Source organism: Pan troglodytes, chromosome 4 (assembly GCF_028858775.2).
Source record: "Pan troglodytes isolate AG18354 chromosome 4, NHGRI_mPanTro3-v2.0_pri, whole genome shotgun sequence".
NCBI lineage: Eukaryota > Metazoa > Chordata > Mammalia > Primates > Hominidae > Pan > Pan troglodytes.
In genome coordinates, this window is record NC_072402.2 from 135798035 (window position 1) to 135825030 (window position 26996).

Below are 26996 nucleotides of genomic sequence, written 5' to 3' on the forward strand. Positions count from 1 at the left end.
ACGTGAAGCTAGGCAGTCTGGCTTCAAGATTCACTCTGGGAAAGTGCAATGGAACAACTTTCCAAATTTTTTGGTTTTCATAATCTTGCCAAAAGATGGAGACCTTATAAAGCTGGCAAAAAAGCACACTTTTGGAACAGTATGTACTTAGGTTTGCAACAGAGAGAAACATTTTATATTTGATGTTAATAGAAATCGAGAGATGGAAATCCTTCCTCTGGAATCCAAGTAAAATTCTTTTTTTTTTTTTTTTTTTTTTTTTGAGACTGAGTCTCGCTTTGTTCCCCAGGCTAGAGTCAGTGGCGCGATGTCGGCTCACTGCAACCTCCTTCTCCCGGGTTCAAGAGATTCTCTTGCCTCAGCCTCCCGGGTAGCTGGGACCACAGGTGCTTGCCACCACGCCCGGCTAATTTTTGTATTTTTTAGTAGAGACGGGGTTTCGCCATGTTGGTGAGGCTGCTCTCCAACTCCTGACCTCAGGTGATCCGCCCACCTCGCCCTCCCAAAGTGCTGGGATTACAGGTGTGAGCCACCGCGCCTGGCACAAGTAAAATTCTAAATAGAAACGATAACCACGTATCATTCCAATATGACTGTATAATTAAATGGATATAATGCCAGCTGGGAGCATTGTGAAATTGTTTTTTTCTACATTTGTTATTTTGGGTTTACATACTCCTTGAAACAATCTGACAACTAGGAATAATCATCTTCAGTCTATTTTGTAGTGACAACTAATGATTATAATACACTGCTGGTATTAACTACGTCACTCACAGGAATCAGTAAGAGCGGAGGATCTGTATAGGAAAACATGCAGGTCCCTGAACCTTCAGGTGCGCCCCCTGGTGATGAGATTGGTTCTGCCCACGCTCATGGCAAGTTCCTTGAGGGTTTCTGGATATTAGGGCAGCCAAGGCAACTTTCCAGTTTGTTCCAGCAGGGCTGGAAGTACCCTTAGATATCATCTTGTCCAGGTATACTACTTTACAATTGAGGAGGAAACTCAGGCTATGAGGAGAAGGGAGTTAATGGCAGATGCAGAGCTGAAGACCAGGCCTCCTGATGGGGTGACAGCCATCCCAGTTTTCCTGGAACGCAGGACTTTGTCCAGGGGAAAACAAGATGAGCTGGTCACTCTGCCTGTTGGTTCTGGCTGTCCAGTGCTCTTTTAAATGTCTCCAGGGAGTTGCATGGTCCCAGGTTTGGGAAGAACCTTTGTCTGTTTCCCATGACTTTCAAAATTTACACTTAAGAAGCTTCATAAATTTGCATATCATCCTTATGCAGGAGTTATGCTAATCTCTATATCATTCCAATTTTAGTATATGCACTGTCACAGCAAGCACTCCTCACAGGATTGTTAAGGGTGCCTACTGCCCATTTCCCTGCATCCCCTCTCCCTTGTTTTCTCTAGGAAAGCTGAGTTTGCAGAGGAAGGCAGGGTGATAAACACTTAGGAGTTAAGAGGGAATGTCCTCAGTTCTGGAAAACCAAGAACTCCTGCTTCCATTTCTGAGTGGAGAAAATGATGTCCAGAGAGTGAAGCAGTATCCCTCACATCACATGGAAGGTCAGAGCTGGCCTCTGAGGTGGACAGCTCCTAAATAGAGGTGATTTCAGGGATGGCCCTGACTGCCCCTCTACACCAAACCCCTCTTCTTCCTACTGACTCAAGCCAATGATTTCATCATCAGAGTTTCATTCCTGCAGCTTAAACCAAACAAAGGCTATACTTTTATTAAATGTAAATTCTCTGTGAAAAGATTAAGAAGTTTTCCATCTCTCGGCTGGGCACAGTGGCTCACACCTGTAATCCCAGCACTTTGGGAGGCCAAGGCAGGCAGATCACCTGAGGTCGGGAGTTTGAGATCAGCCTGACCAACATGGAGAAACCCTGTCTCTACTAAAAATACAAAAAATTAGCTGGGCATGGTGGCACATGCCTGTAATCTCAGCTACTCGGGAGGCTGAGGCAGGAGAATCGCTTGAACCCAGGAGGCGGAGGTTGCAGTGAACCAAGGTCGTGCCATTGCACTCCAGCCTGGGCAACAAGAGCGAAACTCCGTCTTAAGAAAAAAAAAGAAGAAGTTTTCCATGTCTCTGAATGAATAACTTTCTCAGAAACTCTGACCACTTCCCTGCCTCTGCAGTGCATTCATTCTAGTCTGTGGTTCATAGCTGAGGCTCACATGCTGTTGTTGGAGACCTAGCTCTTCAACACTTTGCATTTCCTCTGCATATCCCGCTTCCATGTCATTCACAGGCTGAGGACATCTCTCCATCCGCTCTCATTATAGGGCCACATGAGTGCAGTGTCTCACGGGGTATGTCTAAACTCCTCTGCTTACTCAGGAAGACCTTCTATTACCTGATTTGCTAAAGGATATGCTCTGGAGGGCAGGGTGCTGGTCAGCCGGTTAATAGATACATTCCCGGCATCTAACCTGGTGCCTGGTACTTAAAATACATATTTTTTGGCCGGGTGTGGTGGCTGATGCCTGTAATCTCAGCACTCTGGGAGGCTGAGGTGGATGGATCACTTGAGGTCAGGCGTTCAAGACCAGCCTGGCCAACATGGTGAAACCCTGTCTCTACTAAAAATACAAAAATTAGTTGGGTGTGATGGCAGGTGCCTGTAATCCCAGCTACTTGGGAGGCTGAGGCAGGAGAATCACTTGAACCCAGGAGGCAGAGGTTGCAGTGAGTCGAGACCATGCCATTGCACTCCAGTCTGGGCAACAAGAGTGAAACCCTGTCTCAAAAAATAATAATAATAATAATAAATAATAATGATATTGTTATCTTTTTCATTTTCATTTTTCTAATGATTAGTGACATTGAACATCTTTTCATATGCTTGTTGGCCATTTGTACATCACCTTTGGAGAGATGTCTATTCAAGTCATTGCCCATTTTTAAATTGTATTTTTTGTTGTTGTTGTTGTTGAGCTGGAGGAGTAATTCCTCTCTTACATAAACTGTTCTAGATCACAGAAGAAAATTGAAAATGTATCTTTCAGTTTATGGGACTAGCAAAATCCTTTTACTGAAACCTGACAAAACTAGTTTGAAGAGAAAAAAAGCATAGATCAATCTCACTTGTGAGTAAAGAGCATAAATCCTAAATAGGATATTAGCAAAGAGAATCTAAAAATATATTAAAGGAAAAACACATGATCCATTAGGATTTAGCTCAAGATTCAAAGATTTTTCAATCTTAGGAAATGTATTAATTCATTACATTGCTGGCATTAATGGCAATAACCAGCTAGAAAATAAATCAGAAATAAAGATTCTTTATATGAAAAAGACTATAAAGGTTTTCTGAAAGACATAGAAAAAAATCTGAATAAAGGGAAAGGCCTACTGTGCTACTGGATGGAAAGATTAAATGTTATAAAAATGCCAATTTTCTCCTCAAATTTATCAATAAATTTAGAATAATTCCAATTATAATCTCAATGATTTTTATTTGACAATTTGATTATAAAGTTTATCTAAAAGATATAAATGTATTACACAAGAAAATTCTGGAAAAGAATAAGGAGGCACTTGTTTTATTAAATAGTAAAATATGCTATGACAAAAAAGCAAAAAAAATGCTATGATTACATAGTAGTAAAATGTGAATTTTTTTTTAATTTTTATTTTTTTGAGACTGAGTATCACTCTGTCATCCAGCCGCTGGAGTGCTCAATCTCGGCTCACAGCAACCTCTGCTGCCTGGCTTCAGGCGATTCTCCTGCCTCAGCTTCCCGAGTAGCTGGGATTACAGATGCCTGCCACCACACCTGGCTAATTTTTGTAATTTTAGCAGAGATGGGGTTTCACCATGTTGACCAGGCTGGTCTTGAACTCCTGACCTCGTGATCCACCCGCCTCGGCCTCCTAAAGTGCTGGGATTACAGGCGTGAGCCACTGCGCCTGGTCTATTATTGTTATTGTGTTTTTTTTTTTTTTTTGAGAGAGAGTCTCACTATGTTGCCCTGGTTGGAGTACAGTGGCACGATCTCTGATCACTGCAACCGCCGCCTCCTGGGTTCAAGCGATTCTCATGCCCCAGCCTCCCAAGTAGCTGGGATTACAGGCATGTACCACCATGCCTGGTTAACTTTTTGCGTTTTTAGTAGAGACAGGGTTTCACCATGTTGGCCAGGCTGGTCTCGAACTCCTGGCCTCAAGTGATCCACCCGCCTCAGCTTTCTAAAATGCTGGGATTGTAAGTGCTGGGTGAGCCACCATGCCTGGCAAAAGTGTATTATTAGCAAAAGAAAAGACAAAGATACATGAAATAGAATAGCGATTCCATGGCTAAATCTATGGATGTATGAGAATTTAGTAGGTGGCATTTCTCATTTTTAAAAAAATTTTAATTGTTTTTTTTTTTTTTAAGTAGAGATGAGATCGGCCGGGCGCAGTGGCTCACACTTGTAATCCCAGCACTTTGGGAGGCTGAGACAGGCAGATCATGAGGTCAGGAGTTTGAGACCAGCCTGGCCAACATGGGGAAACCCCATCTCTACTAAAAATACAAAAACTAGTTGGGCGTGGTGGTATGCGCCTGTGTTCCCAGCTACTCAGGAGGCTGAGGCAGGAGAATGGCTTGAACTCAGGAGGCGGAGGTTGCAGTGAGCTGAAATCATGCCACTGCACTCCAGCCTGAGTGACAAAGCAAGACTCTGTCTCAAAAAAAAAAAAAAAAAAAGGTAGAGATGAGGTCTCGTTATGTTGACCAGGCTGGTCTCGAACCCCTGGCCTCAAGCAATCCTCCCATCTCGACCTCTCAAAGTGCTGGGATTACAGGTGTGAGCCACCATGCCCGGTCTGCAGGTAGCATTTCAAATCAGTGGGGAAATTATAAATTATTCAATAAATTGGGTGGCAATTGCCTGCCTATATGAGGTGCAGGGGATAGACGAAAGGCAAGCCCCATATAATATACAAAAGTTAGTTACATATATAAAAGATCTATAATTAGAGAATAAAATCACAACAAAAGAAAAAGAAAATACAGAACATTTTTATCGTATTTAAATGAGGTAGTTTGTTCTATTCATGACTCAAAACCTAGAATACTTAAAGGAATAAGTTAACCAAAACAGAAAAAAAATTTTAATTTCTTTAGAGAAAAAGACAACATATTCAAAATTAAAAGTTGGGCTGGACACAGTGGCTCATGACTGTAATACCAGCATTTTGGGAGGCTGAGGCAGGAGGATCAATTAAACTCAGGAATTTGAGATCAGCGTTGGCAACATAGTGAGCCCCTATCTCTAAAAATTAGCCAGGCATAGTGGCATATGCCTATAATCCCAGCAACTTGGGAGGTTAAAGTGGGAGGATTCATTGAGCCTATGAGCTTGAGGCTACAGTGAGCTATGATCACACCACTGCACTCCAGCCAAGGTGATAGAGCATGACCCCGTCTCCAAAAAAAGAAAAAAAAAGGCAAACAATACAAAGGAAAAAAAATTTTGCAACATATTATAATATGTTAATAATTGGCTTCCACAAATCTGTAAGAAAAATAAGTGTAAAATAAAAGTGGTCAAAAAAAAATGTGCATAATCATTCCATAGAAGAAGAAATATAAACAGATAATTAACATATAAAAAGGTGCCCCACCTCACTAATAATAAAAAATACAAGTTAAAATTAAATATTTTTCACCTATTGAGTTATAGACTAAAAGACCTAAAAGACCTCTCTGGCAAAACTAACTAACCCTGGAAAAAAGGCTTAAAGATACTGATGCTTAGGATTCCCCAGTGAACTGGCTAGGAGCCTATCTTATGCCTCTGGAGTGAAGCACACTATTCAACAAGCCCCATCCAGATACAAAGAGCTTTTAGTCCCTCATTATTAAGCATGAATGGACAGCCAAGCATCACTAGACTTTTGAGAAAAGGCTCTAAGATTATAGATAAAAAGGAATTTGGAAGAAGAAATAAAACAGGAAACAAAAGTTTTAAAAATTGTATCCTTAGAGATTTAAGAGAAGATATTGCAATCATGAAATAAGAACATACTATGATAAAAAAGAAATATTCAGGCCGGGTATGGTGGTTCACACCTGTAATCCCAGTACTTTGGGAGGCCAAGGCAGGCAGATCACCTGAGGTCAGGAATTCGAGAGCAGCCTGGGCAACATGGTGAAACCCTATCTCTACTAAAAATACAAAAATTAGCCAGGTGTGGTGGTGCAGGCTGCAATCCCAGCTATTTGAGAGGCTGAGGCAGGAGAATCGCTTGAACCCACCAGGCGGAGGTTGCAGTGAACCAAGACTGCACCACCACATCCCAGCCTGGGCGACAGAGTGAGACTCCATCTCAAAAAAAGAAAAAAAAGAAAGGAATATTCAGAGAGTAAGGGAAAAGGCTTAGGTATTAAGTATTTGATACAGAAATTTTTAGAAATTCAGCATAATGGTGGGAAGATAAAATTGAGGCACTCTCCTAAACAATAGAACAAAAAAATGGAAAACAGGAAATAAAAGTTAAGAAAATGAGAAAATTAGTGCAGGAGGTCCAATATCCCCTCCCCCTTACACATCCAGAAATAATTGTAGAGAAAGAGAACATAGAAAATTAAGGCCAGGCATGGTGGCTCACGCCTGTAACCCCAGCACTTTGAGAGGCCAAGGCAGGTGGCTCACTTGAGGTCAGGAGTTCAAGAGCTGCCAGGCCAACATGGTGAAACCCCATCTCTACTAAAAATACAAAAAATTAGCTGAGCATGGTGGCGGGCTCCTGTAATCCCAGCTACTCAGGAGGCTGAGGCACAAGAATCGCTTGAACCCCAGAGGTGGAGGTTACAATGAGCCAAGATTGCGCCACTGCACTCCAGCCTGGGTGACAGAGCAAGACCCCATCTCAAATAATAATATAATATATTAATATGTATATAGCTTGGCACACTGGTGCATACATGTAGTCCTAGCTAGTCAGAAGGCTGAGGTGGGAAGATTGCTTGAGCCCAGGAGTTTGAAGCCAGCCTGAGCAACATAGCAAGACCCCATCTTTAAAAAGAAAAAAAATTATATATGTATATATAAACATTTATATATGCAGAGAAAAAAAATCCACACTAAACTGTTCATAATTATTACTTACAGGGAGTTGGATGTCAGAGACTCCTATTTTTTACATTACATATTTCCATGTTTTATTTAATTTTTTTGGTAACAAGCATGAATTACATTTTTTTTTTCTCGAGACGGAGTCTTGCTCCATCACTCAGGCTGGAGTGCAATGGTGTGATCTCGACTCACTGCAACCTCTGCCTCCTCAGTTCAAGCAATTCTCCTGCCTCAGCCTCCTGAGTAGCTGGGATTACAGGTGCGCACCACCACACCTGGCTAATTTTTTGTATTTTTAGTAGAGACGGGGTTTCACCATATTGGCCAGGCTGGTCTTGAACTCATGACCTCATGATCCTCCTGCCTCAGCCTCCCAAAGTGCTGGATTACAAGGGTGAGCCACCGTGCCTGGCCTATGCTTTTTTTAAAAGCGTATTTTTTGTGTGTGCACATTCAAATATGTGTTGCTTGGTTGATTGATAACTTTTTCAATTATATCTTACATCCATAAGCATAGTGCAAGTTTTTCAAAGACAAAGATCCCTTTACAAGGTTTATAGCTCAGTGCCAATCACTGGGCTGGCTATCCATTAGGCAGGTACTGGATAATGGCTAAAATTCCAGTACTGAACGCACATTATGGCAACAAAAGAGCCTGTTGTACTATTCACTGCCAGCAGATGGCAGGCCTTCATCAGAAGTCCCTTCTATGGCATTTCCTTATTTATCCCTTTCATCCTTCCAACCTTTCCAACGTTCCTTATTTCACTGTACTATTAAAAATAATTTAAACTTCTCTCTCTCTCAGACCAGAATGAGAGCTTCTACAGGATGAAAATATCTCCTAATTCATCTTGGACTCATAAGTATTGAGTACTGGCCTGAACCGAGTAGGTAAATATTTTTGGAATGAATAAATGCATATTTCTCTGAAAACTAGTAAAATCCTACAACCAGCTCCAAACCTTCTTCTTTGACAATTAATCAAGAAACATTAATTGATAACTTCTGTGTCCTATCCAGAGATGGATAGGACAGAGATGGAGGTTTAAAACAATGAGGGAATAAAAAACAAGCGGTTTTAGCCAACTGAAACCTTGTATTGGGTGAGCCCCTCCAACTCTAACTCTTCCTAGGCTAATGGTGAAGATGAGGCCTCTGCCATTTGGGTACCTCAGTCTGATGGGAGAAACACGTCCCTATCCTTGGGCGATTGTTGTGTGGCTGGGATTGGCAGGGCCCAGCCTTAGGCAGCTCCCAGATTGATGAAGGAAACATACTTGGCAACACAAAACAGATCTAGTCATGGCTTTCAGACTGATCCCCCCTAATATGCCTCTGTCCTCACAGGCCCATGCATCCAACAGACCACCAACTGATGCCATTTTCACACAGGAGGACCTCATTTCCCTCCCCACACCTGGAACCCTGAATCTGAAAGGGAAAACAGAAGTATTCCACTTTTTTTCCCAGAGCATATTGTTGGGGAACTTGGCAAGTTACTGAGGCTAAATTGAAGGGGCCAAAGGGAGGGTCAGGAGCTCAAGCAGCTGTGGCATTTGGACTGGGAGTCAAGTATCCTCAGGGGGTGAGAAGCTTCCAGGGAGGAGGGGTGGAGACCAGGAGTAGAAAATCCCTAAACTCTGCTCCCTGTCACAGCTCAGAAGAATATGCATGGAGGCTCATTCTCCCCCGCCCCAATCCTTTATCTAATTAGCAGAGAAGTGTAAAAAGTCAGAAATCCTATCTCTTTGTCTTTTGGCATTCTCCAGTCACCTCCACCCCCTCTCTACTCCCTCTCAGCTCTTCTGCAACTTGCTCCTACAGTCTAATCAGCCCCTGTAGGCTCAGAGCCCTGCAAGGAGCCTGAGAAAGAAATGCTGAGGATCGAAGGATTTGGGAAGTTCAGTGAAAGTGCACTTTTAGAAAGAAACACTGGCCTAGGATGTATACCTTTGCTGTTGGGTGACCAGCTATCCTGGTTTGCTCAAAACCCTCCTGGCCTTAACATTGAAAGCCTTAAACTATAGGAGACCTCTCAGTCCTGGGCAAACCAGGATGCTGGAATCCAGGCTCTCTTGGACCCAAAACACTGTGTAACCCTCAATAAGTTCTCTCTCTATGGGACTCAGTTGCCTCCTTGTCAAATGGGACTCTCTAGTTCAGACACTCTAAGGTTCCACGAACGGCCTCTGAATTTCCTGAAACTAGGCACAGCTAGGGTGACGTTGGTATATCCTTTATTGATAATAGTCCTCAATGCTTCCCTAGGACTCCTGGAATCTCATCATCATCCTGGAACATTAGAGGTGGAAGGGGTCTTCAGGATTACCTGGTAATACCTTTCCAGAAGTGTGAATGCTTATTCATCGTATCTATTTACGTGTTCTACCTGACATTATAGATAGATACATACCTTATCTCCTGTTACTAGACAGTAAGCTCCATGAAGGCGGGTAGTAAGAGGAAAAATTAAAGCCCTGCACATCACTGAAACAATTATTGGGTGTTAAATTCCACACTTTCCACTTTACCTCCCTGTGGCCTAGAGGGAGGACACTGGGCTCCAGCGGTGTGCTGAAGGCAGCTTATACCCACTCCTGAGAGCGACTGTTGCATTTTTAGGAATTTTGCAAACTGGTTGTTAAATAAAGCCAATATTCAAAATTAAATTATATAAACTTATAATTATATTAAAAACAAAGGTAACAAATACTCAAAATTCATCACTTCCTAATTAGTTTGCTAAATTTCACTATCATTTATGCTGAAGGCTATTTATACCCATTATATCTATATGACAGAAATATTATATAATGATATACTACATCTCTTCCCAAGTCTACATTGGCAGTTTGCAATTCACTATGCTCTAGTATTTATACCATGAAAATTAGCAAATATTACCAATCAGGCTCCTGCCACACCCAAGCCAGTTGTTAATCATTTACCAGCACACCAGGGCTTTAGAGATACTACTATTCAATCTATCTTGTCACAGGCTCATCTGTCCCCACCATCATCTTCTGTTCTAGTCTTCAGCTCTAGATTTCCATTCCTGCAAGAGAGAAACCAAGAGTTGGATCATTACTTAAAAGCTAATGAGACAATAGAGCTGGGATTAAGGAAATTGATACACAGGTTGACTAGAAATGATTTGTAGACTTGATGTGGAATGCCTCTCACTATTCTCTCCAGGAAACCTCTGCTGCAGTGAAAAATTTAGTCAGTCCAGCACAGGGGTCTTATGTAGATACACTCCAAAGGACTCTGAAGAAGGCATTGGTTATCCTCCAGGTATCCATCTTAAAGGCTCATCTAATCGTCAACTACAGGATTCAAAGATGTATAAGATAATTCTGGCTGGGCACAGTGGCTCACGTCTGTAATCCCAGCACTTTGGGAGGCCGAGGTGAGCAAATCCCTTGAAGCCAGGAGTTTGAGACCATCCTGTCCAACACGGTGAAACCCAGTCTCTTCTAAAAATGCAAAAATTAGCCAAGCGTGGAGGCGAGCACCTGTAATCCCAGCTACTTGGGTGGCTGAGGCATGAGAATGGCTTTGAACCCAGGAGGCAGAGGTTGTGGTGAGCTGAGATTGCACCACTGCACTCTAGCCTGGGTGACAGAGACTCCTTCTCAAAAAAAAAAAAAAAAAAAACCACACACACAAACAAAAAAAGATAATTCCAACGCTCGCAACTGAAGAAGATAAGATTTCTGGCCTACAATCACCTCTGGGATTAATAAACTCTGTAAATCTTGTTTTTTTGTTTTTTTTTTTTTTGGCTAATTTTTATATTTTTAGTAGAGATGAGGTTTTTCCATGTTGGTCAGGCTGGTCTCAAACTCCTAAACTCAGGTGATTTGCCTGCCTTGGCCTCCCAAAGTGCTGGGATTACAGGATTACAGGAGTGAGCCCTGGACTTTTTTTTTAGAGACAGGGTCTCATTCTGCCACCTAGGCTAGAGTACAGTGGCACAATCATGGCTCACTGTAGCCTCAAAGTCCTGAGCTCAGGTGATCCTCCCCACTCAGCCTCCCAAAGGGCTGGGATTATAGATGTGAGCTACCATGCCCAGCCCAGCTGGGAAAGTCTTTAGTGGTCATTCAACCTTCAACATTTTCCTCACTCCCTCATTTTGGAGATGAAGAATCTAAGTCCAGACGGTGGTAAATAGCTTGCTCAAGGTCACACAACAAATTAGTGGCCAAAGCCCAGGGCTCCTGATACCTGGAGCAGAGGCCTCTCTATAAATTCTCACTTCCATTTAGAAAAACTATATGATCTTGCCGGGCGCAGTGGCTCATGCCTGTAATCCCAGCACTTTGGGAGGCCGAGACGGGTGGATCACGAGGTCAGGAGATCGAGACCATCCTGGCGAACACAGTGAAACCCCGTCTCTACTAAAAATTCAATACAGGCGGGCGCCTGTAGTCCCAGCTACTCGGGAGGCTGAGGCAGGAGAATGGCGTGAACAAGGGAGGCGGAGCTTGCAGTGAGCGGAGATCGCACCACTGCACTGCAGCCTGGGCGACAGAGCGAGACTCTGTCTCAAAAAAAAAAAAAAAAGAAAAACTATATGATCTTTATAGAATCTGAGCAGGAGAAAGCACAGTTTGCATACAAAAAAACTATCTTCCCCTCTGCTTCCTAGAAAAAAAAGAGTATTTTTTTGTAGAGTACCAATTAAATGCCAGGTGCAGCGGAGAACACAGAAGCATAAGACCCAGTCACTCACACACAGGAAGTGAAAGCGGAGTCACTCCTAAAACTCTTTGGAAGTGGCAGGGGACTTCCTCGGAGCTATCACTAACCCAGTTCTGACCCCATAGTGAATGCCATGGAAATCAACCCTGCTGTCTTAAGAAGTGAAAGTTAAATTAGATTCTTGATTGGGAAAAGTAGGAGACAGAGAAAAGGCCGCTGAGGCTAACTCAGTGGGCTTTTCTCACGTAATTCAAGTCTGGGACACCTATTTTCCCCAAGCAGAGAGGCCCACAAGCAATCAAAGGAAGAGCTTGCGGGGGGCTGGGAGGCAGAGCTTTAGTCCATTAGGACTTTTTGTCCTTATCCTTCTGAAGAAATGAAACAAAAAACTACATACAAAATAAGAGCCCAAATTTCCTCCTAGGTTTAGCATATCTAAAATTGCTCCAAATTGCTATAAAAATTTCTAAACACTTCTATTTTTGTAATTATCTTATGTCAGAAGGACAACAGTCAGTTTGCAGACCGACGCCAAGCCTGGCCCATACTTGGAGTATGCCCTAAAGACACCTGGGGACTCTTTGGCCCCTGGAACTCCTTTGGTGGAGGGATATCTGAGCTCCACTTCCCACCCAAACCAGGTCCAAAGTTCTGGGAAGTGATCTGGATGTTGTAATGGTCACAGGATGGAGTCAGAACTGTGACTTTCCATCTATGCTTTCCTCTGAACTTCTCTAGACTTCCTTCTCCAGCCTTAGGAAAGAGCTTCAGCAACCAAGAAGGACTTTCCCACCTTTTATCCTAGTCCCCAACCATACCTAATGGTGCCCACTAGGGGTCACAGGGTCTTTCATTTGTTCATCCAGGTGCCTTCTTAAGCACTAAGAACCGAAAGTGAACCTAAAAGACATTCCTGGCTGGGTGCGGTGGCTCATGCCTGTAATCCCAGCACTTCAGGAGGCCAAAGGCGTGCGGATCACCTGATATCAGGAGTTTGAGACCAGCCTGGCCAACATAGGGAAACCCTGTCTCTACTAAAAGTACAAAATTAGCTGGACATGGTGGCACATGCCTGTAATCTCAGCTACTGGGGAGGCTGAGGCAGGAGAATCACTTGAACACAGAGGTGGAGGTTGCAGTAAGTTGAGATGGCACACTTGCACTCCAGCCCAGGTGACAAGAGTGAAACTCTGCCTCAAAAAATAAAATAAAATAAGGCTGGGTATGGTGGCTCACGCCTGTAATCCCAGCACTTTGGGAGGCCGAGGCAGGTGGATCACGAGATTAAGAGATCGAGACCATCCCGGCCAACATGGTGAAACCCGTCTCTACTAAAAATATAAAAATTAGCTGGGCATGGTAGTGCACACCTGTAATCCCAGCTACTCCGGAGGCTGAGGCAGGAGAATTGCTCGATCCCAGGAAGTGGAGGTTGCAGTGAGCCGAGATCATGCCACTGCACTCCAGCCTGGCGACAGAGTGAGACTCCGTCTCAAAATAAATAAATAAATAAATAAATAAATAAATAAATAAAATAAAAGACAGATTCCCACCTAAGGAGCTGAAGTCCTAGTAACAAAGTAGTATCAGAAAGAAAGGCATCAGGGCCACGCGCAGTGGCTCATGCCTATAATCCCAGCATTTTGGGAGGCCAAGGTGGGCAGATCACTTGAGCCCAGGAGTTCAAGACCAGGCTGGCCAACTGGCGAAACCCCTTCTCTACTAAAAATACAAAATTTAGCTGGGTGTGGTGGCTGGCACCTGTAGTCTCAGATACTTGGGAGGCTGAGGTAGGAGAATCGCTTGAACCCAGGAGGCAGAGGTTGCAGTGAGCTGAGATTGCACCACTGCACTCCAGCCTGGGCGACAGAGTGAGAGACTCTGTCTCAAAAAAAAAAAAAAAAAAAAAGAAAGGCATCGGTCTTCCCAAATATAACCCTGGGTGGCCCTAAGGTTGGTTCTCAGATATATAAAAAATCAACTAACTGGAGTTGTAACCCTCAGATATAAAAGGATAGATTTGCTAGGAATTAAGGAAATTTCCCAGCAGTTGCTAGAATGTGGTGGAAGGGACTGTTGCAGAGATGGACTCTGAAGTGTTCCTGCTCCATAGTCCCACAGCTCCATCACCTCACAGCCTTGAAGGAAGTGGTAGGGATGGCGCACTCACTGGTTTAGGTAAATGAGTAGGAAGCAGCCCCAGATGGAGTTGCTTTATGATTATTAACACCTTGGGGAGGATGGCAGGACAGAGAGTGGGCTCTCACTGACAGATGAGGACACTGTAGCTCCAAGAATAGGTGACCTGCCTTCAGGGTTAAGGACCCAGCCTGCTCTGGCCTACATGATTCTGAGAAATGGGCCAAAGAAGCAGGAAGAGACAAAATTGACATACAGAAGAAAGAAATCTCAAGTATAGGAGAAAAGCAGCCTCCTTCTCAGTCTGGGAGGGAAGAAGGGCTGGAGGGGCTGGGCAGGGCGGGGCTTTTGGCGAAAACTGAGTCCCTCCTCCCAGATCCCCCACTGGGCCGGTGGCTCCTGCAGCCCTGCCAGTTAGGAACAAATGAGAAGAGCTGCTGATTTCCTCCCTTGGACATTCAGAATTTTCTCACATAAATACTGAGGAAGACCCTGCCCTCTCCTCACTTCTCTGGACTTGGCCCTGAGCTGGACCTGGTCCACTGGGGTAGGCAGGGTGATGGGGAACCTGTTTATGCTCTGGGCAGCTCTGGGCATATGCTGTGCTGCATTCAGTGCCTCTGCCTGGTAAGTCCTTTCCCAACCCTCACTCCTTGCCAAGGAGGCCCCCATTGTCTCATCCCCATTCACCTCTGCCTCACTTTTTCTCTTTTTGGTAGGTCAGTGAACAATTTCCTGATAACAGGTCCCAAGGTAGGATGATCTCCAGCTTCTGTTTTTACCCACTGAGGGCCCTAAGGGGACTCTTCTGGAGAAAAGAGGGGAGGGGACAGTGCCAGAGCCCCTCACCCAGAGGAACCCATGGTTGGTTCTTAATGGAGAGCTGGCCCATCTGAGTCCTGCCTGCTCCCCCAACCACAGATGACCCATACCGGGCAGAAGCTCACAGCCCTTTTCCCTTTGCCAGGCCTATCTGACCTACACGACTAGCGTGGCCTTGGGTGCCCAGAGTGGCATCGAAGAGTGCAAGTTCCAGTTTGCTTGGGAACGCTGGAACTGCCCTGAAAATGCTCTTCAGCTCTCCACCCACAACAGGCTGAGAAGTGGTAAGTTTGTGTGGGACTCACCTGTACAAGGGGTATATATGTGAACGGAGGGGGGCTTGCAGTATGTGTATATGTGTGACATGTATTGCACAGTGAAATAAAAATGCTGCCAGTGACCTGCTGACCTGCCATTTCCTTGCTGTGTGGCCTTGAGTAAATTACCTCCCCTCTCTCAACCCAAGATTTGTCATTTGGGTCAGTAAGGCCAGTTCTGTTTAGTTCATCAGAAGTATCCTATGGGTTGAATGAAGTGGGTATGAGGTGTCTCTATGTATGAGATAAATGTAGGAAATTACTCTTTTTTTTTTTTTTCTTTTTTTGAGACGGAGTCTCACTCTGTTGCCCAGGCTGGAGTGCAATGGCACGATCTCGGCTTACCGCAACTTCCGCCTCCGGAGTTCAAGTGATTCTCCTGCCTCAGCCTCCTGAGTAGCTGGGATTACAGGCATGCAACATGCCTGGCTAATTTTTTGTATTTTTAGTAGAGATGGGGTTTCACCATGTTGGCCAGGCTGGTCTCAAACTCCTGACCTCAGGTGATCCACCCACCTCAGCCTCCAAAAGTGCTGGGATTACAGGCATGAGCCACCGTGCCCAGCGGAAATTACTCTATTTTTTAAATGCATGCCTATATTTGTGCGTTTGTACACATTGATCTTGCACTGAGTTGCATGAAATATAAATGGGGAAAGGGCTGTGTGTTTGCAGCTCCTGAGGAAGTTTCACATGGCTAACTGCCATAAAATCTCAACAACAGAAAAGCTGAGACGTCACATTGAGTTGTGCCTCAGGTGGGGTGTGTGTCTATGTGTGTGTATGGGTGTGCACGTGCACCCATTTGTAACTGTGTGCCGTAGTTTGCATGCCATTTTTGAAGATAACATTCACCTGAGAATAGTTAGGGGAACGAGAGTAAAGAAGACAGAGAAAGTGGCTAAGCATGTGTTGGAACCATGCCTATAATCCCAGCACTTTGGAAGGCTAAGGCAGGAGGATCGCTTGAGTTCAAGAGTTCGAGACCAGCCTGGGCAACATAGCAAGACCTCGTCTCTACTAAAAATAAAAGTAAAAATATTAGCCGGCATGGTAGCATGTGCCTGTAGTCCCAGAGACCTGGAAGGCTGAGTTGGGAGGATTTCTGGAACCCAGGAGTTCAAGGATATAGTGAGCTATGATCACACCACTACACTCCTGCCTGGGTGACAGAGCAAGACCTTGTCTCAAAAAAAAAAAAAAAAAAAGATGAGGTTCAAAAGAAATGTCTCCCCATGGGGTATACAGATAGAATAGGGAGTATGTAGAAATAAAATGTGACAATGTTTGTAAAGAGTTTAGTAAGATAAGAGTTCAGTAGGTGGCAGTCAGGATGATTATGATTATTACATGGCCCAAACTTCCCAGTCAGAAGCAGCAAAGGTCCTCCTCTCTCTCCTAGGCCAGCATCAAGCCCTGAGTCTCACTGCCTAAAGACTAGCAGCAGTGGCTAGTGGACAGAGGTCTAGGCTGGACTCTAAGAGGGCAAGGTCCCGATCCCAATACCACAATTGGAAAGTGGTCTTGTTCTCATCATTCTTTTTTTTTTTTTTTTGAGACAGGGTTTCACTTTTTTACCCAGGCTAGTTTGCAGTGGCGCAATCTTGGCTCAATGCAGCCTCTGCCTCCCAGGCTCAGGCAATTCTCCCACCTCAGCCTCCTGAGTAGCTGGGACTATAGGCATGCACCCCCATGCCCGGCTAATTTTTGTATTTTTTGTAGAGACAGGGTTTCGTCATGTTGCCCAGGCTGGTCTCGAACTCCTGAGCTCAAGCAATCCACCCAACTTAACCTCCCAAAGTGCTGGGATTACATTGGTCTCATCATTCTATCTCTGGTTTTTACTTTCCCCATTGGTTAACATAGGGATGTTCATTCCTGCCTGGATGAAGGAAGGAGGCTGAAAAAATATGCATTGTTCTTTCAAATAGAAGAGCATTGGCTGGATGCAGTGGCTCACACCTGTAATCCCAGCACTTTGGGAGGCTGAGACGGGAGGATTGCTTGCGCCCAGGAGTTCAAGTCCAGCCTGGGCAACATAGTGAGACCCTATTTCTAATACAATAATAATAGGCCAGGTGCGGTGGCTCATGCCTGTAATCCCAGCACTTTGGGAGGCCAAGGTAAGTGGATCACTTGAGCCCAGGAGTTCTAGACCACTCTGGCCAACATGGTGAAACCCCATATGTACTAAAGACCAAAAAAAAAATAGCCGGGTGTGGTAGCATGCACCTATAGTCCCAGCTACTCAGGAGGCTGAGGCACGAGAATTGCTTGAACCTGGAAGGCGGAGGTTACAGTGAGCCAAGATCGCGCTACTGCACTCCAGCCTGGACAACAGAGTGAGAGCCTATCTCAAAAAATAAAATAATAATTTAAAAAAAATAGGCCAGGCACAGTGGCTCACGCCTGTAATCCCAGCACTTTGGGAGGCCAGGCGGGTGGGTCACCTGAGATCAGGAGTTCAAGACCAGCCTGGCCAACATGGTGAAACCCTGTCTCTACTAAAAATACAAAAATTAGCTGGGGGTGGTGGCATGTACCTGCTACTCAGGAGGCTGAGGCAGGAGAATCACTTGAACCTGGGAGGCGGAGGTTGCAGAGAGCCGAGATCATGCCACTGCACCCCAGCCTGGGCAACAGAGTGAGACACTGTCTCAAAACAAAAACAAAAACAAAAAAATGACCAGCCACAGTGGTTCACGCCTGTAATCCCAGCACTTTGGGAGGCCAAGGAGGGCGGATCATGTGGTCAAGAGATCGAGACCATCCTGGTCAACAAGGTGAAACCCCATCTCTACTAGAAATACAAAAATTAGCTGGGCATGGTGGCACGCACCTGTAGTCCCAGCCAGCTACTCAGGAGGCTGGGGCAGGAGAATTGCTTGAACCTAGGAGGCAGAGGTTGCAGTGAGCCAAGATCATGCCACTGCACTCCAGCCTGGTGACAGAGCGAGTCTCAAAAAAAAAAAAACAAACAAAAAAAACAGAAAGAAAAGCATCCTCTTAAACCCAAAAAGGAAGTGGGGGATAAGGGAGATAAACAGTATTATTTTTCCAAAGCCTCTGCTTTGGGTAATCAGGGTCCAGGTTTCCAGTCAGTTCCCTCTCTCTCTCCAAAGCTACCAGAGAGACTTCCTTCATACATGCTATCAGCTCTGCTGGAGTCATGTACATCATCACCAAGAACTGTAGCATGGGTGACTTCGAAAACTGTGGCTGTGATGGGTCAAACAATGGAAAAACAGGTAAGTTGAGCTTTCTAATGGGGGTGGGAAGAGGTGAGGGGCTACAGAGCTGAGTGCAGACTAAAGTCTTCCAGAGAAAGGCTGAGGGACAGAGCTCCCTTAAACCTCAAGACTCCAGCAACTCCTTCAATTGTAGGATCTCCTAGCCTTACACTCTCAGAGTTGAGCCTGGGTCCATGAGTCTAGGCGTTAGCAAGTAGCTCTAAAAGCAACAAGGCAATTAGAAATGAGAAAGCCGAAGAGACTTAAAGCTAGCCCTGGTATTTCAGGCTTGGAATGGTTCATCCATAATCTAGAGCTACTCAGCAATTTACAGATTACCTAAGACACTTACTGAGATTTATCACTAATGAAGGAGGTAGTAGCCTTTACGAGATGATTGTAGAATAATGGTGCAGAATTCCAGAATGTTTGAGCTGCAGTGAACCTTTTTTTTTTTTTTTTTTGAGATGGAGTCTCGCTCTGTCAACTAGGCTGGAGTGCAGTGGCGCGATCTCAGCTCACTGCAAACTCCACCTCCCAGGTTCACGCCATTCTCCTGCCTCAGCCTCCCGAGTAGCTGGGACTACAGGTGCCCGCCACCACACTCGGCTAATTTTTTGTATTTTTAGTAGAGATGGGGTTTCACCGTGTTAGCCAGGATGGTCTTGATCTCCTGACCTCGTGATCCGCCTGCCTTGGCCTCCCAAAGTGCTGGGATTACAGGCGTGAGCCACCACGCCTGGCCAAGCTGCAGTGAACCTTTGAGAGCATCTAAGTTAGCCCCCAGTGTACCTACTTTTACTGTGGGTATAGAAGACTAATTGCTTATGGCTGGGAAGTGTCTGAAGCGTGGGTAGTTGGCTTTGGCAACAGGACTCCCACCCACCCCAAGCACCTCCATTTCCCTGTCTCACCTTCAGCCATAGCTTTACACTCTAGGGCTCTTGGGGGTGGTTTGGCGGGTGACTGGGACTGAGCATGGAGCTACATGGAGAACTTATTCTGTCCTTGTATATAGGAGGCCATGGTTGGATCTGGGGAGGCTGCAGCGACAATGTGGAATTTGGGGAAAGGATCTCCAAACTCTTTGTGGACAGTTTGGAGAAGGGGAAGGATGCCAGAGCCCTGATGAATCTTCACAACAACAGGGCCGGCAGACTGGTGGGTATAGGCATTGTGGCCAGTATTTCTACAGCTTCACATCTGCACGGCCCTTCGCAATTTACCAAGAGCTGTCTTATACGTTCTTTCCTCATACTACCCAGCCAGATTGAGATGGCTACCCGCATTCTCTGGATGACAAAACCAATTAAATCTGAGCCAAGTGGCTTGTCCAAGGCAACTAATAAGTGTCAGAGACAGGCAGTGAACTCAGATCTTCTCACTGAGTCCTCTTGTCATTGTATGTTCTGCTCTGCCCCTCCACACGCGGGCTTCTGAGAACACAGAACCGAGGCCTTGCTTCTATGACTTAAATTTTTATCACTTCAACTGCATGTTCTAGTAAATTAACAGGGCCTTGTTGTCCAGCCTTGTGTCCTAAAGTCTGTCTGGGCTGTGGGGAATTGGGATTGATCAAGGCTTCTCTGGAGTGTCAAACTCTCCCCCAAGACTTCTAGTGGGGTGGCAATCTCTGGAGTATTCTGAACACAAATCTGGAAACAAGTTGGATTTAGAGCCAAAAGCATAGAAATTTCCTGTGAACCTATACCTAGATATCCTGGTTGCCCAGGGAAAGGGGGAAAGGGGTTTTTGGGCTTGGGGTTTTTTTGAGACAGGGTCTTACTCTGTCTCCCAGGCTGAAGTGCAGTGGTGCCATCTCGGCTCACTGCAGCCTCCACCTCCCAGGCTGAAGCCATCCTCCCACCTCAGCCTCCTGAGAACCTGGGACTACAGGTGCTTGCCACTATGCCCAGCTAGTTTTTGTGGGTTTTGTAGAGATGAGGTTTCCCCATATTGCCCAGGCTGGTCTTGGCCTCCTGGGCTCAAGCGATCCTCTTGCCTCAGCCTCCCAACGTCTTGGAATTATAGGCATGAGCCACCACATCCAGCCAGGAAGAGGTTTTTTAAGCAAGTACAACCATGGGTAATTCATTGCCTTGGGGGTATAAGTGTTCAGACTCAAGGAGCTCCCTCCCCTCTCAGAGAAGACCCAGAGGACAAATCCAAACCCCCCAAAATACTCTCATGCCCAGCCTCAAGACAGTAACTGTGGCAATTATCATAGTTTCCTTTATAATTTACATAGTACTTCCTTGATTATTATTATATTCAATTCTTATTCCAGCTGGGCAGATAGAGAAAAGCTTGACAAGTGATAGAGTTGAGCCTGGAGCAGAGGTTTCTGGACTCTAGTAACCTTCTCAGCTCTTGCCTGGCTCTCCATCAGAATCACCCAGGGAAGCTTTAAAATCACCAGTACCAGCCCCTTCCCCACTGAATATCTTCATTGAGAAGATCTGAGGTAGGGCCGAGGAATAAATATTTTTCGTGAGCTTTCCCAAATAATTCTGATGCTCCTTTAAAGTCAAGAAACACAGCTCTAAAACATTCCCTTTAATCACTAACCTTTGGTCTTCTCTACTCAGAGCCATTCTCTTTTGTGTTCTGTCTATGAAGGCAGTGAGAGCCACCATGAAAAGGACATGCAAATGTCATGGCATCTCTGGGAGCTGCAGCATACAGACATGCTGGCTGCAGCTGGCTGACTTCCGGGAGATGGGAGACTACCTAAAGGCCAAGTATGACCAGGCACTGAAAATTGAAATGGATAAGCGGCAGCTGAGAGCTGGGAACAGCGCCGAGGGCCACTGGGTGCCCGCTGAGGCCTTCCTTCCTAGCGCAGAGGCGGAACTGATCTTTTTAGAGGAATCACCAGATTACTGTAGCTGCAATTCCAGCCTGGGCATCTATGGCACAGAGGGTCGTGAGTGCCTACAGAACAGCCACAACACATCCAGGTGGGAGCGACGTAGCTGTGGGCGCCTGTGCACTGAGTGTGGGCTGCAGGTGGAAGAGAGGAAAACTGAGGTCATAAGCAGCTGTAACTGCAAATTCCAGTGGTGCTGTACGGTCAAGTGTGACCAGTGTAGGCATGTGGTGAGCAAGTATTACTGCGCACGCTCCCCAGGCAGTGCCCAGTCCCTGGGTAAGGGCAGTGCCTGATAATACCCCACACAAGTTCACTTGATTAATTGCATCAGTGGAAGGGGACATAGCTTCTCTCTTAGAGAGAACAGATTGGAAAGCAATCGGAAAATTGCAGTTTTCGTCTGTAGTCCTCATGATATCTGCTATCAGTGGGGAAAATAGAGGCCCAAGATTCTACAGCATATTCCTGGCGGGGCTGAAATTGGAACCTGGGCCTCCTGACTTTGGCAGACCCCCATTTCATCTTTCCTGCAAACTACTTTCCCATCTTTGTGCCTGTACTTATGCAGCTTTCTACAGGGAGAGTTTGGTTTGGGGTCTATATCTAGAGGGACCTTCAAAGTATTTGTTCCTTTAAATTTCAGACCATGTCCAACCCAGCTGTGCTGCTGGGAATCAGGAGAATAGAAGCAAAAAATGAAAGAGTTCTGTTCAGACTTCTGAAGAGCAGCCTGTGGCTACAAATCTATGCTGATAAATGAGGTAAAGACCACATATCTGCCTACTGGAAAGTTTTAGAGTGTTGGATTTTCTTTCCCCCAAGTATGCACTTTTGAAAAGCTCTTCCTCCAGCCTGGACAACATAGGAAGACACCATCTCTACACAAAATTTAAAAATTAGCTAGGTGTGGTGGCACTTGCCTGTAGTCCTAGATACTTGGGAGGCTGAGGTGAGAGGATCACTGGAGCCCAGGAGCTCGAGACTACAGTGAGGTGTGATTGTGCCATTGCACTCCAGCCTGGGCAACAGAACTGAGACCCTGTCTAAAAAAAAAATAAATAAATAAATAAATAAATAAATAAATAAATAAATAAATAATAAAGAGAAAAGAAAATAAATTCTTCCCACCCACGCCTGGGGAAACCAGCACCCAGTATAACCTGGGGGTTTTTGCAGCTCATAAACCGTCTCTGGAGCCATGGAAAGGGAATCATGGCAGTCAGTGGACAGGTGACTATGACCTACCCAGACAAGGTCCCACAAGAGCGATGCTCCTCAGAGAGCTGGGGACTCTTCTGTTGTTTTCCCAGATTGAGAACTCAACTGTATTTTGCCATAAATGCTTCTAAGATATATCCAGCTGGGACTTCTATTACTCCCTTTGGAAACCTTCAGATCAAAAAGGGAATAAGAAACCCTGCTTCTGTATCCCAATAATCCACCAGGATAAAGGAGAAACTAGAAATATGCAACTCCCTTGATTTCAGTGTTTGGCAGGTAACAAAAAATTGAGACCCAGACACTGGTCAACAGGAAAACAATACAGACTCCCAGAATTAGAAAGTGTTATTTTAATGCAACCTAGGTAACTTGGGGAGTAAGGAAGCCCTTTGAACTTGGGCCATATTCAAAGTGTGTTTGCCCTCTTAACTTGGGCATCCTGGGGTGTCTGTACACCAAGACCTGGGCCCCAGGGCAAGAGACAAAAAGAGTTGTGGATTCTACCTACCTGCATTTGCACTTCCACATCTTCCAATGGTAATCTTTGGAGGAGGGGTAGTTTCCCATAAGGAGAGCCCTGGGAGCTTAGCCGCTGGTTTCCTAAATCTGAATATCTCAGCCTTGGGAATCTCTGCTGTCTGCACAGGCTTACACCCTGCCTGGAGGAGATATTTTGAATATGTTGAATAAAAAGCAAAAATGATCACCAAAAATGGGAAAAAAACCCTAGCTTATTGTTTTAAATTAGAAAACAATGTAAGTGTTCAAAGTAGGATAAACAAATAAATCATAACCTTACAGTAGACTATTAGCCACTAAAATATTCTTGAGAAATACTTAGTAATATGGAAAGCACGCATGATAGAATTAACTGAACAAAGTTGATTGCAAAATGGCATGTTCAGGATGATCCAATTTTGTTTTTGTGGCAATGTGCAAATATTTGCCACTATGTGATACCAAAATAGAGTGGTTTGTTTTCCTTTTGTGTTTTTCTGTATTTTTACGTTTGCCTACAATAAATATTTTTTGTCATCAGAAAGAATTAATGTGTTATTTGTTTTAATGCCAAAAAGGAATAACCAATCTTGTTTTTTAGTGAAAAGGAAGGTGAAATGTTCATGAAGGAAGCTGGCATCTCAAGAGAAACATTTAAAACTACCACAGATGTCAGAGAATAGATATAAGGACAGATACATAAACGCGAAGCCTATGTCAAGGAAATGACAGATTTCCTCTCTGTCTCTCCTTCAGTGGAAAGTTAAAAAGCACACTGCAGTAGTGACAGAGAAAGAAAATGTGTGTGGTGTGTGCTGCTTGGTGGTCATGGAAGGAGGAATGGAAATAGGCAACCAAAAGAAGATTATTTCCCTGAGGCTCAGAGAAAAAGCAAAAATAAAATTATCTAGCACAGAGGTTAAACCCTCAATAAATACAGATGTCAAAGCGTCCCCCCCGAAACCCGAGTTGCGACCCTGTGCTAGAGAAATGAACACACTAGATTTCCCCCCCACCACTAGATTCCTAACTGAATCTCCATCCAAAGAACCCAGGCACCTGAGGCTTTGACATCTTCCCCAGGACCTTACTGACATACCCCAATAATCTTGGCAGGGATTTTCAGAAGCAAAACCATCCCTGCTGCCCTGTTCAAAAGGTCATTCCAGGAGAACAAGCCTTGTGTTTACTGCGGGCTTATATCAGAGGTTTTCACCAAGAAATCTCAGGGCAATGGGAATTCCTTGAAGTTTGTCTGCTGCCCCAAAAAACTCATAGTCTCCTAGTCTCTTCTCCTTCCAAGCCTTTCCCACCCTCATCCATCTTACCTTCAGAGCTATCAGTCACACCAACCAATCTTCCCACATGGACCCTGTGCCAGAAACAACAGGAATTTGGATTTCTCTATATCCATCGCCTTCCTGCCAAGGATTCATTCCAAGGCAACACAGCCTCATTCAGATTTGTCAGTTACAGCCCTATATCCCTTCCCTTTTGGTTCATCCTTAACAAGCTGGCTATCATTAAGGTGACAGAACAGTAAAACCCCTTTTCCATAGATTAAGGGCCCAAGACAGGCAGATTGGCCACGATCTGATGATGGATCTTGTAAACCTGCTGAAAAAGTGATCAATTCAATGAGGGAAACCTGTCCATGAGCCTATTCCCCTAGTTCAGTAAATCCAAGCACAGCATCACGTCACCTGGGCAATGGAATTCTGTATTTGCTCAGTCTAGATTAAAAGGAAAATATGCTTTTGGGAGGCCGAGGCGGGAGAATCACTTGAGGCCAGGAAGTTTGAGACCAGCCTGGGTAACACGGCGAGACTCGATCTCTACAACAACAACAAAAAAAAAAAAAAGAGGAAAGAAAGAAAAAGAGGCCAAGTGTGGTGGCTCACACCTGTAATCCCAACACTTTGGGAGGCTGAGGCAGGCAGATCACTTGAGTCCAGGAGTTAGAGACCAGCCTGGGCAACATGGCAAAACCCCTTCTCTACAAAAAATACCAAAAAGTTAGCCAGGCATGGTGGCATGCACCTGTAGTCACAACTACTCCAGAGGCTGAGGTAGGGGGATCCACTGAGCCTGGGAGGTCGAAGCTGCAGTGAGCTGTGATCACACCACTGCACTCCAGCCTGGGTGACAGAATGAGATCCTGTCTCAAAAAAAAAAAAAAGTTTTAAAACAAGAAAGAAAAAGAGAAAAAGAGAAGGAAGGAAAGAAAGAAAATAAATATGCTTATGCTTGCCAGACCCCTACAAATCTTTATCTCTTTTGTCTTTTTCTTTTCTTCCTTCTTTTCTTTTTTTCCTTCCCATCTGCTCTCTGATGTGGGCAGAATTAGGAGCTCCTAAGAAAACCCTGAGTCCTGTTCCCCGGGTCTCCTTTGGTTCACTGCCAATCTACTCAGGCTTGCTGGCAGGTGAGTAAGTGGTTAGGGAAACTAGAGTGGAAAGGAAGTAATTGATCACCTACTAAATGTCAGGTGCTTAATAGATATCGTCTCCTTCAATCCTCAGGCCAATCCAATTAAAGAGTTACAATTATTCCTTTCCGACTACTGAGGAAACTGTGGCTCAGAGAGAGGTTAAGCACCCCAACCTAAAATTAAATGCAGGGAGGTGAATTTAAATTCAGGCTACTACTGCCTCATAAATCCATACTCTTTCTTTTACACCACTTACACTATAGCAGTCCAGGGATCCCTGGCCACATTCTTAACCATCATGACAGTTTTGTAGAATGACTACCATTCATATGCAATGAAAGGTGTCCTCTCCTCCCTCTTCACCAAGCAAGGGAATCATATTTCGCAGCCTTTCTCCAGAATGAAGAAACCTAACTTTTGATTTGCAAAGGCCTTCCTTAGAATGATAAAGCAGAAAGCCTGGCTCCTGCTGATTTGTGGGGGCAGAATCCTGGTTCTCCAGGGGGTACCCAAAGAAAAAACTAACCATTATGGTCTACATTACAGGTCAAAGTTTCAAGAGGGAATGTCAAAGGAGGGCTGTTTATTTTAGAAGATAGAGAAAGGAAAAACAGGCTTCAGAGAAAAACGAACATTTCTAGCCCCACATCACAAACTACTCATAATCCTATTGATGACAAAAGGCAGTGACCCTGGACCTAGATAAAGATGTTCAGATTGGGGGAAAATGAAAGCAAGGGCCAGATCAAAGGCTTCTAGAAGAGGTTAAAGACCTTTGGGTAGGAATAGAGCTCTAAACCACCCAATCCTGCAGCATTCCCTACCACTGAAGGCAAGCAGAGCCTGGAGGAGGAAAGTATCCTGCCCCTATCAGCACGTGAGATCGCAGAGGAGCAAAGAGTAGACTCCAGGGCCCTGGACAGCCTCCAAGGTTGGTGCTCTGCCTGCCCTGCTAGGCTGCCCTTCTCATGGAGCATCATCAGGAAAAGGATATGTGATGATCCAAGGAAAGAACTGAAGGAATTAGGCCAGGCGTCTGGGAGGCCTCCCACTACACTTGGTCAGCAAGTGACCAGTGAAACGATGGGCAGGGGAAGTGAGGATGTGGGTAGGAAGTGGGTGGGGAAGGCCCAGTGGTGCACCAGGTACCCAAACTCATTCCCACATTCCTCTCAGACTCTCGGGTACCCATGCATATCTGTGATGGGACTCAGTGATCTTGAGAAGGTCCCTTGTCATTTAATTGCCATCGGCTTCTTGCAGTCTATAAGAGATCACTTAATTCAGCCACCTGCTTCTTAACAGGAGAGCTCCTAAAGCCAAAAAAAAAGAGGCACACACTGTACATCCTGTTTCGAAAGACTGTCAGGAAGGGGAAAGCCAGTCCTTCCCTACCCAGGACAAAGTGCTTACCAGAGCATTTGCTCATGTCTACCCTGAATTAATACTATTACATCTTAAACTGGCGTCTCCTAGGACTTCATATTATGGATTTGAGGCCTTCAAACAGACCCATTCGCCAAAAGAAATAAGCCAATTACTTCAGTTTTTCACCAGTTGTCTCTTTTTCCCAGACTGTCTTCAGATACATGAACTTGAGTTTCTGTGAGGAGTTAGGTGGGGTATGAGTCAGACATCCTTTTCAAGCCTCAACTGCCTTCACCTCTTTCCCTC

The 26996-nt window shown here is 44.9% G+C and overlaps 2 protein-coding genes and 1 non-coding gene across 8 annotated transcripts in view; 1 reads left to right on the forward strand and 2 right to left on the reverse strand.

Moving 5' to 3' along the window:
• Positions 1-1245: 1245 nt before the first annotated feature.
• LOC112209303 (U6 spliceosomal RNA) lies at positions 1246-1347 on the reverse strand. Its single transcript, XR_002944049.1, has one exon. It is a non-coding gene; the product is annotated as a U6 spliceosomal RNA (small nuclear RNA).
• An 8701-nt stretch (positions 1348-10048) lies between these two features.
• Positions 10049-26996, reverse strand: part of NME5 (NME/NM23 family member 5) — a 58943-nt gene continuing 41995 nt past the window's right edge. For 2 of the 4 annotated variants that reach the window (XM_016953885.3, XM_016953883.3), the window contains one exon: positions 10049-10140. The gene's annotated coding sequence lies outside the window, so the exon portion shown is untranslated. Of the gene's footprint in view, positions 10141-22092; positions 22216-22901; positions 23053-26996 lie in introns of those variants that run through there. The other 2 variants (XR_010157012.1, XM_063810720.1) reach the window with 2 other exon arrangements.
• Positions 13617-22099, forward strand: WNT8A (Wnt family member 8A). 3 transcript variants are annotated; one of them, XM_009449728.4, is made up of 6 exons: positions 13776-14684; positions 14899-15037; positions 18193-18318; positions 19319-19461; positions 20920-21399; positions 21816-22032. In XM_009449728.4, exons 1-6 carry the CDS (start codon positions 14529-14531, stop codon positions 21930-21932), a joined length of 1161 nt encoding a protein of 386 aa, XP_009448003.1. In that variant the 5' UTR covers positions 13776-14528; the 3' UTR covers positions 21933-22032. The 3 variants fall into 3 exon arrangements, with proteins under 3 accessions (XP_009448001.1, XP_009448003.1, XP_527023.3); XM_527023.8 differs by having other exon boundaries at positions 14399-14558; positions 14651-14684; positions 20920-22099; XM_009449726.4 differs by having other exon boundaries at positions 13617-14684; positions 20920-22099.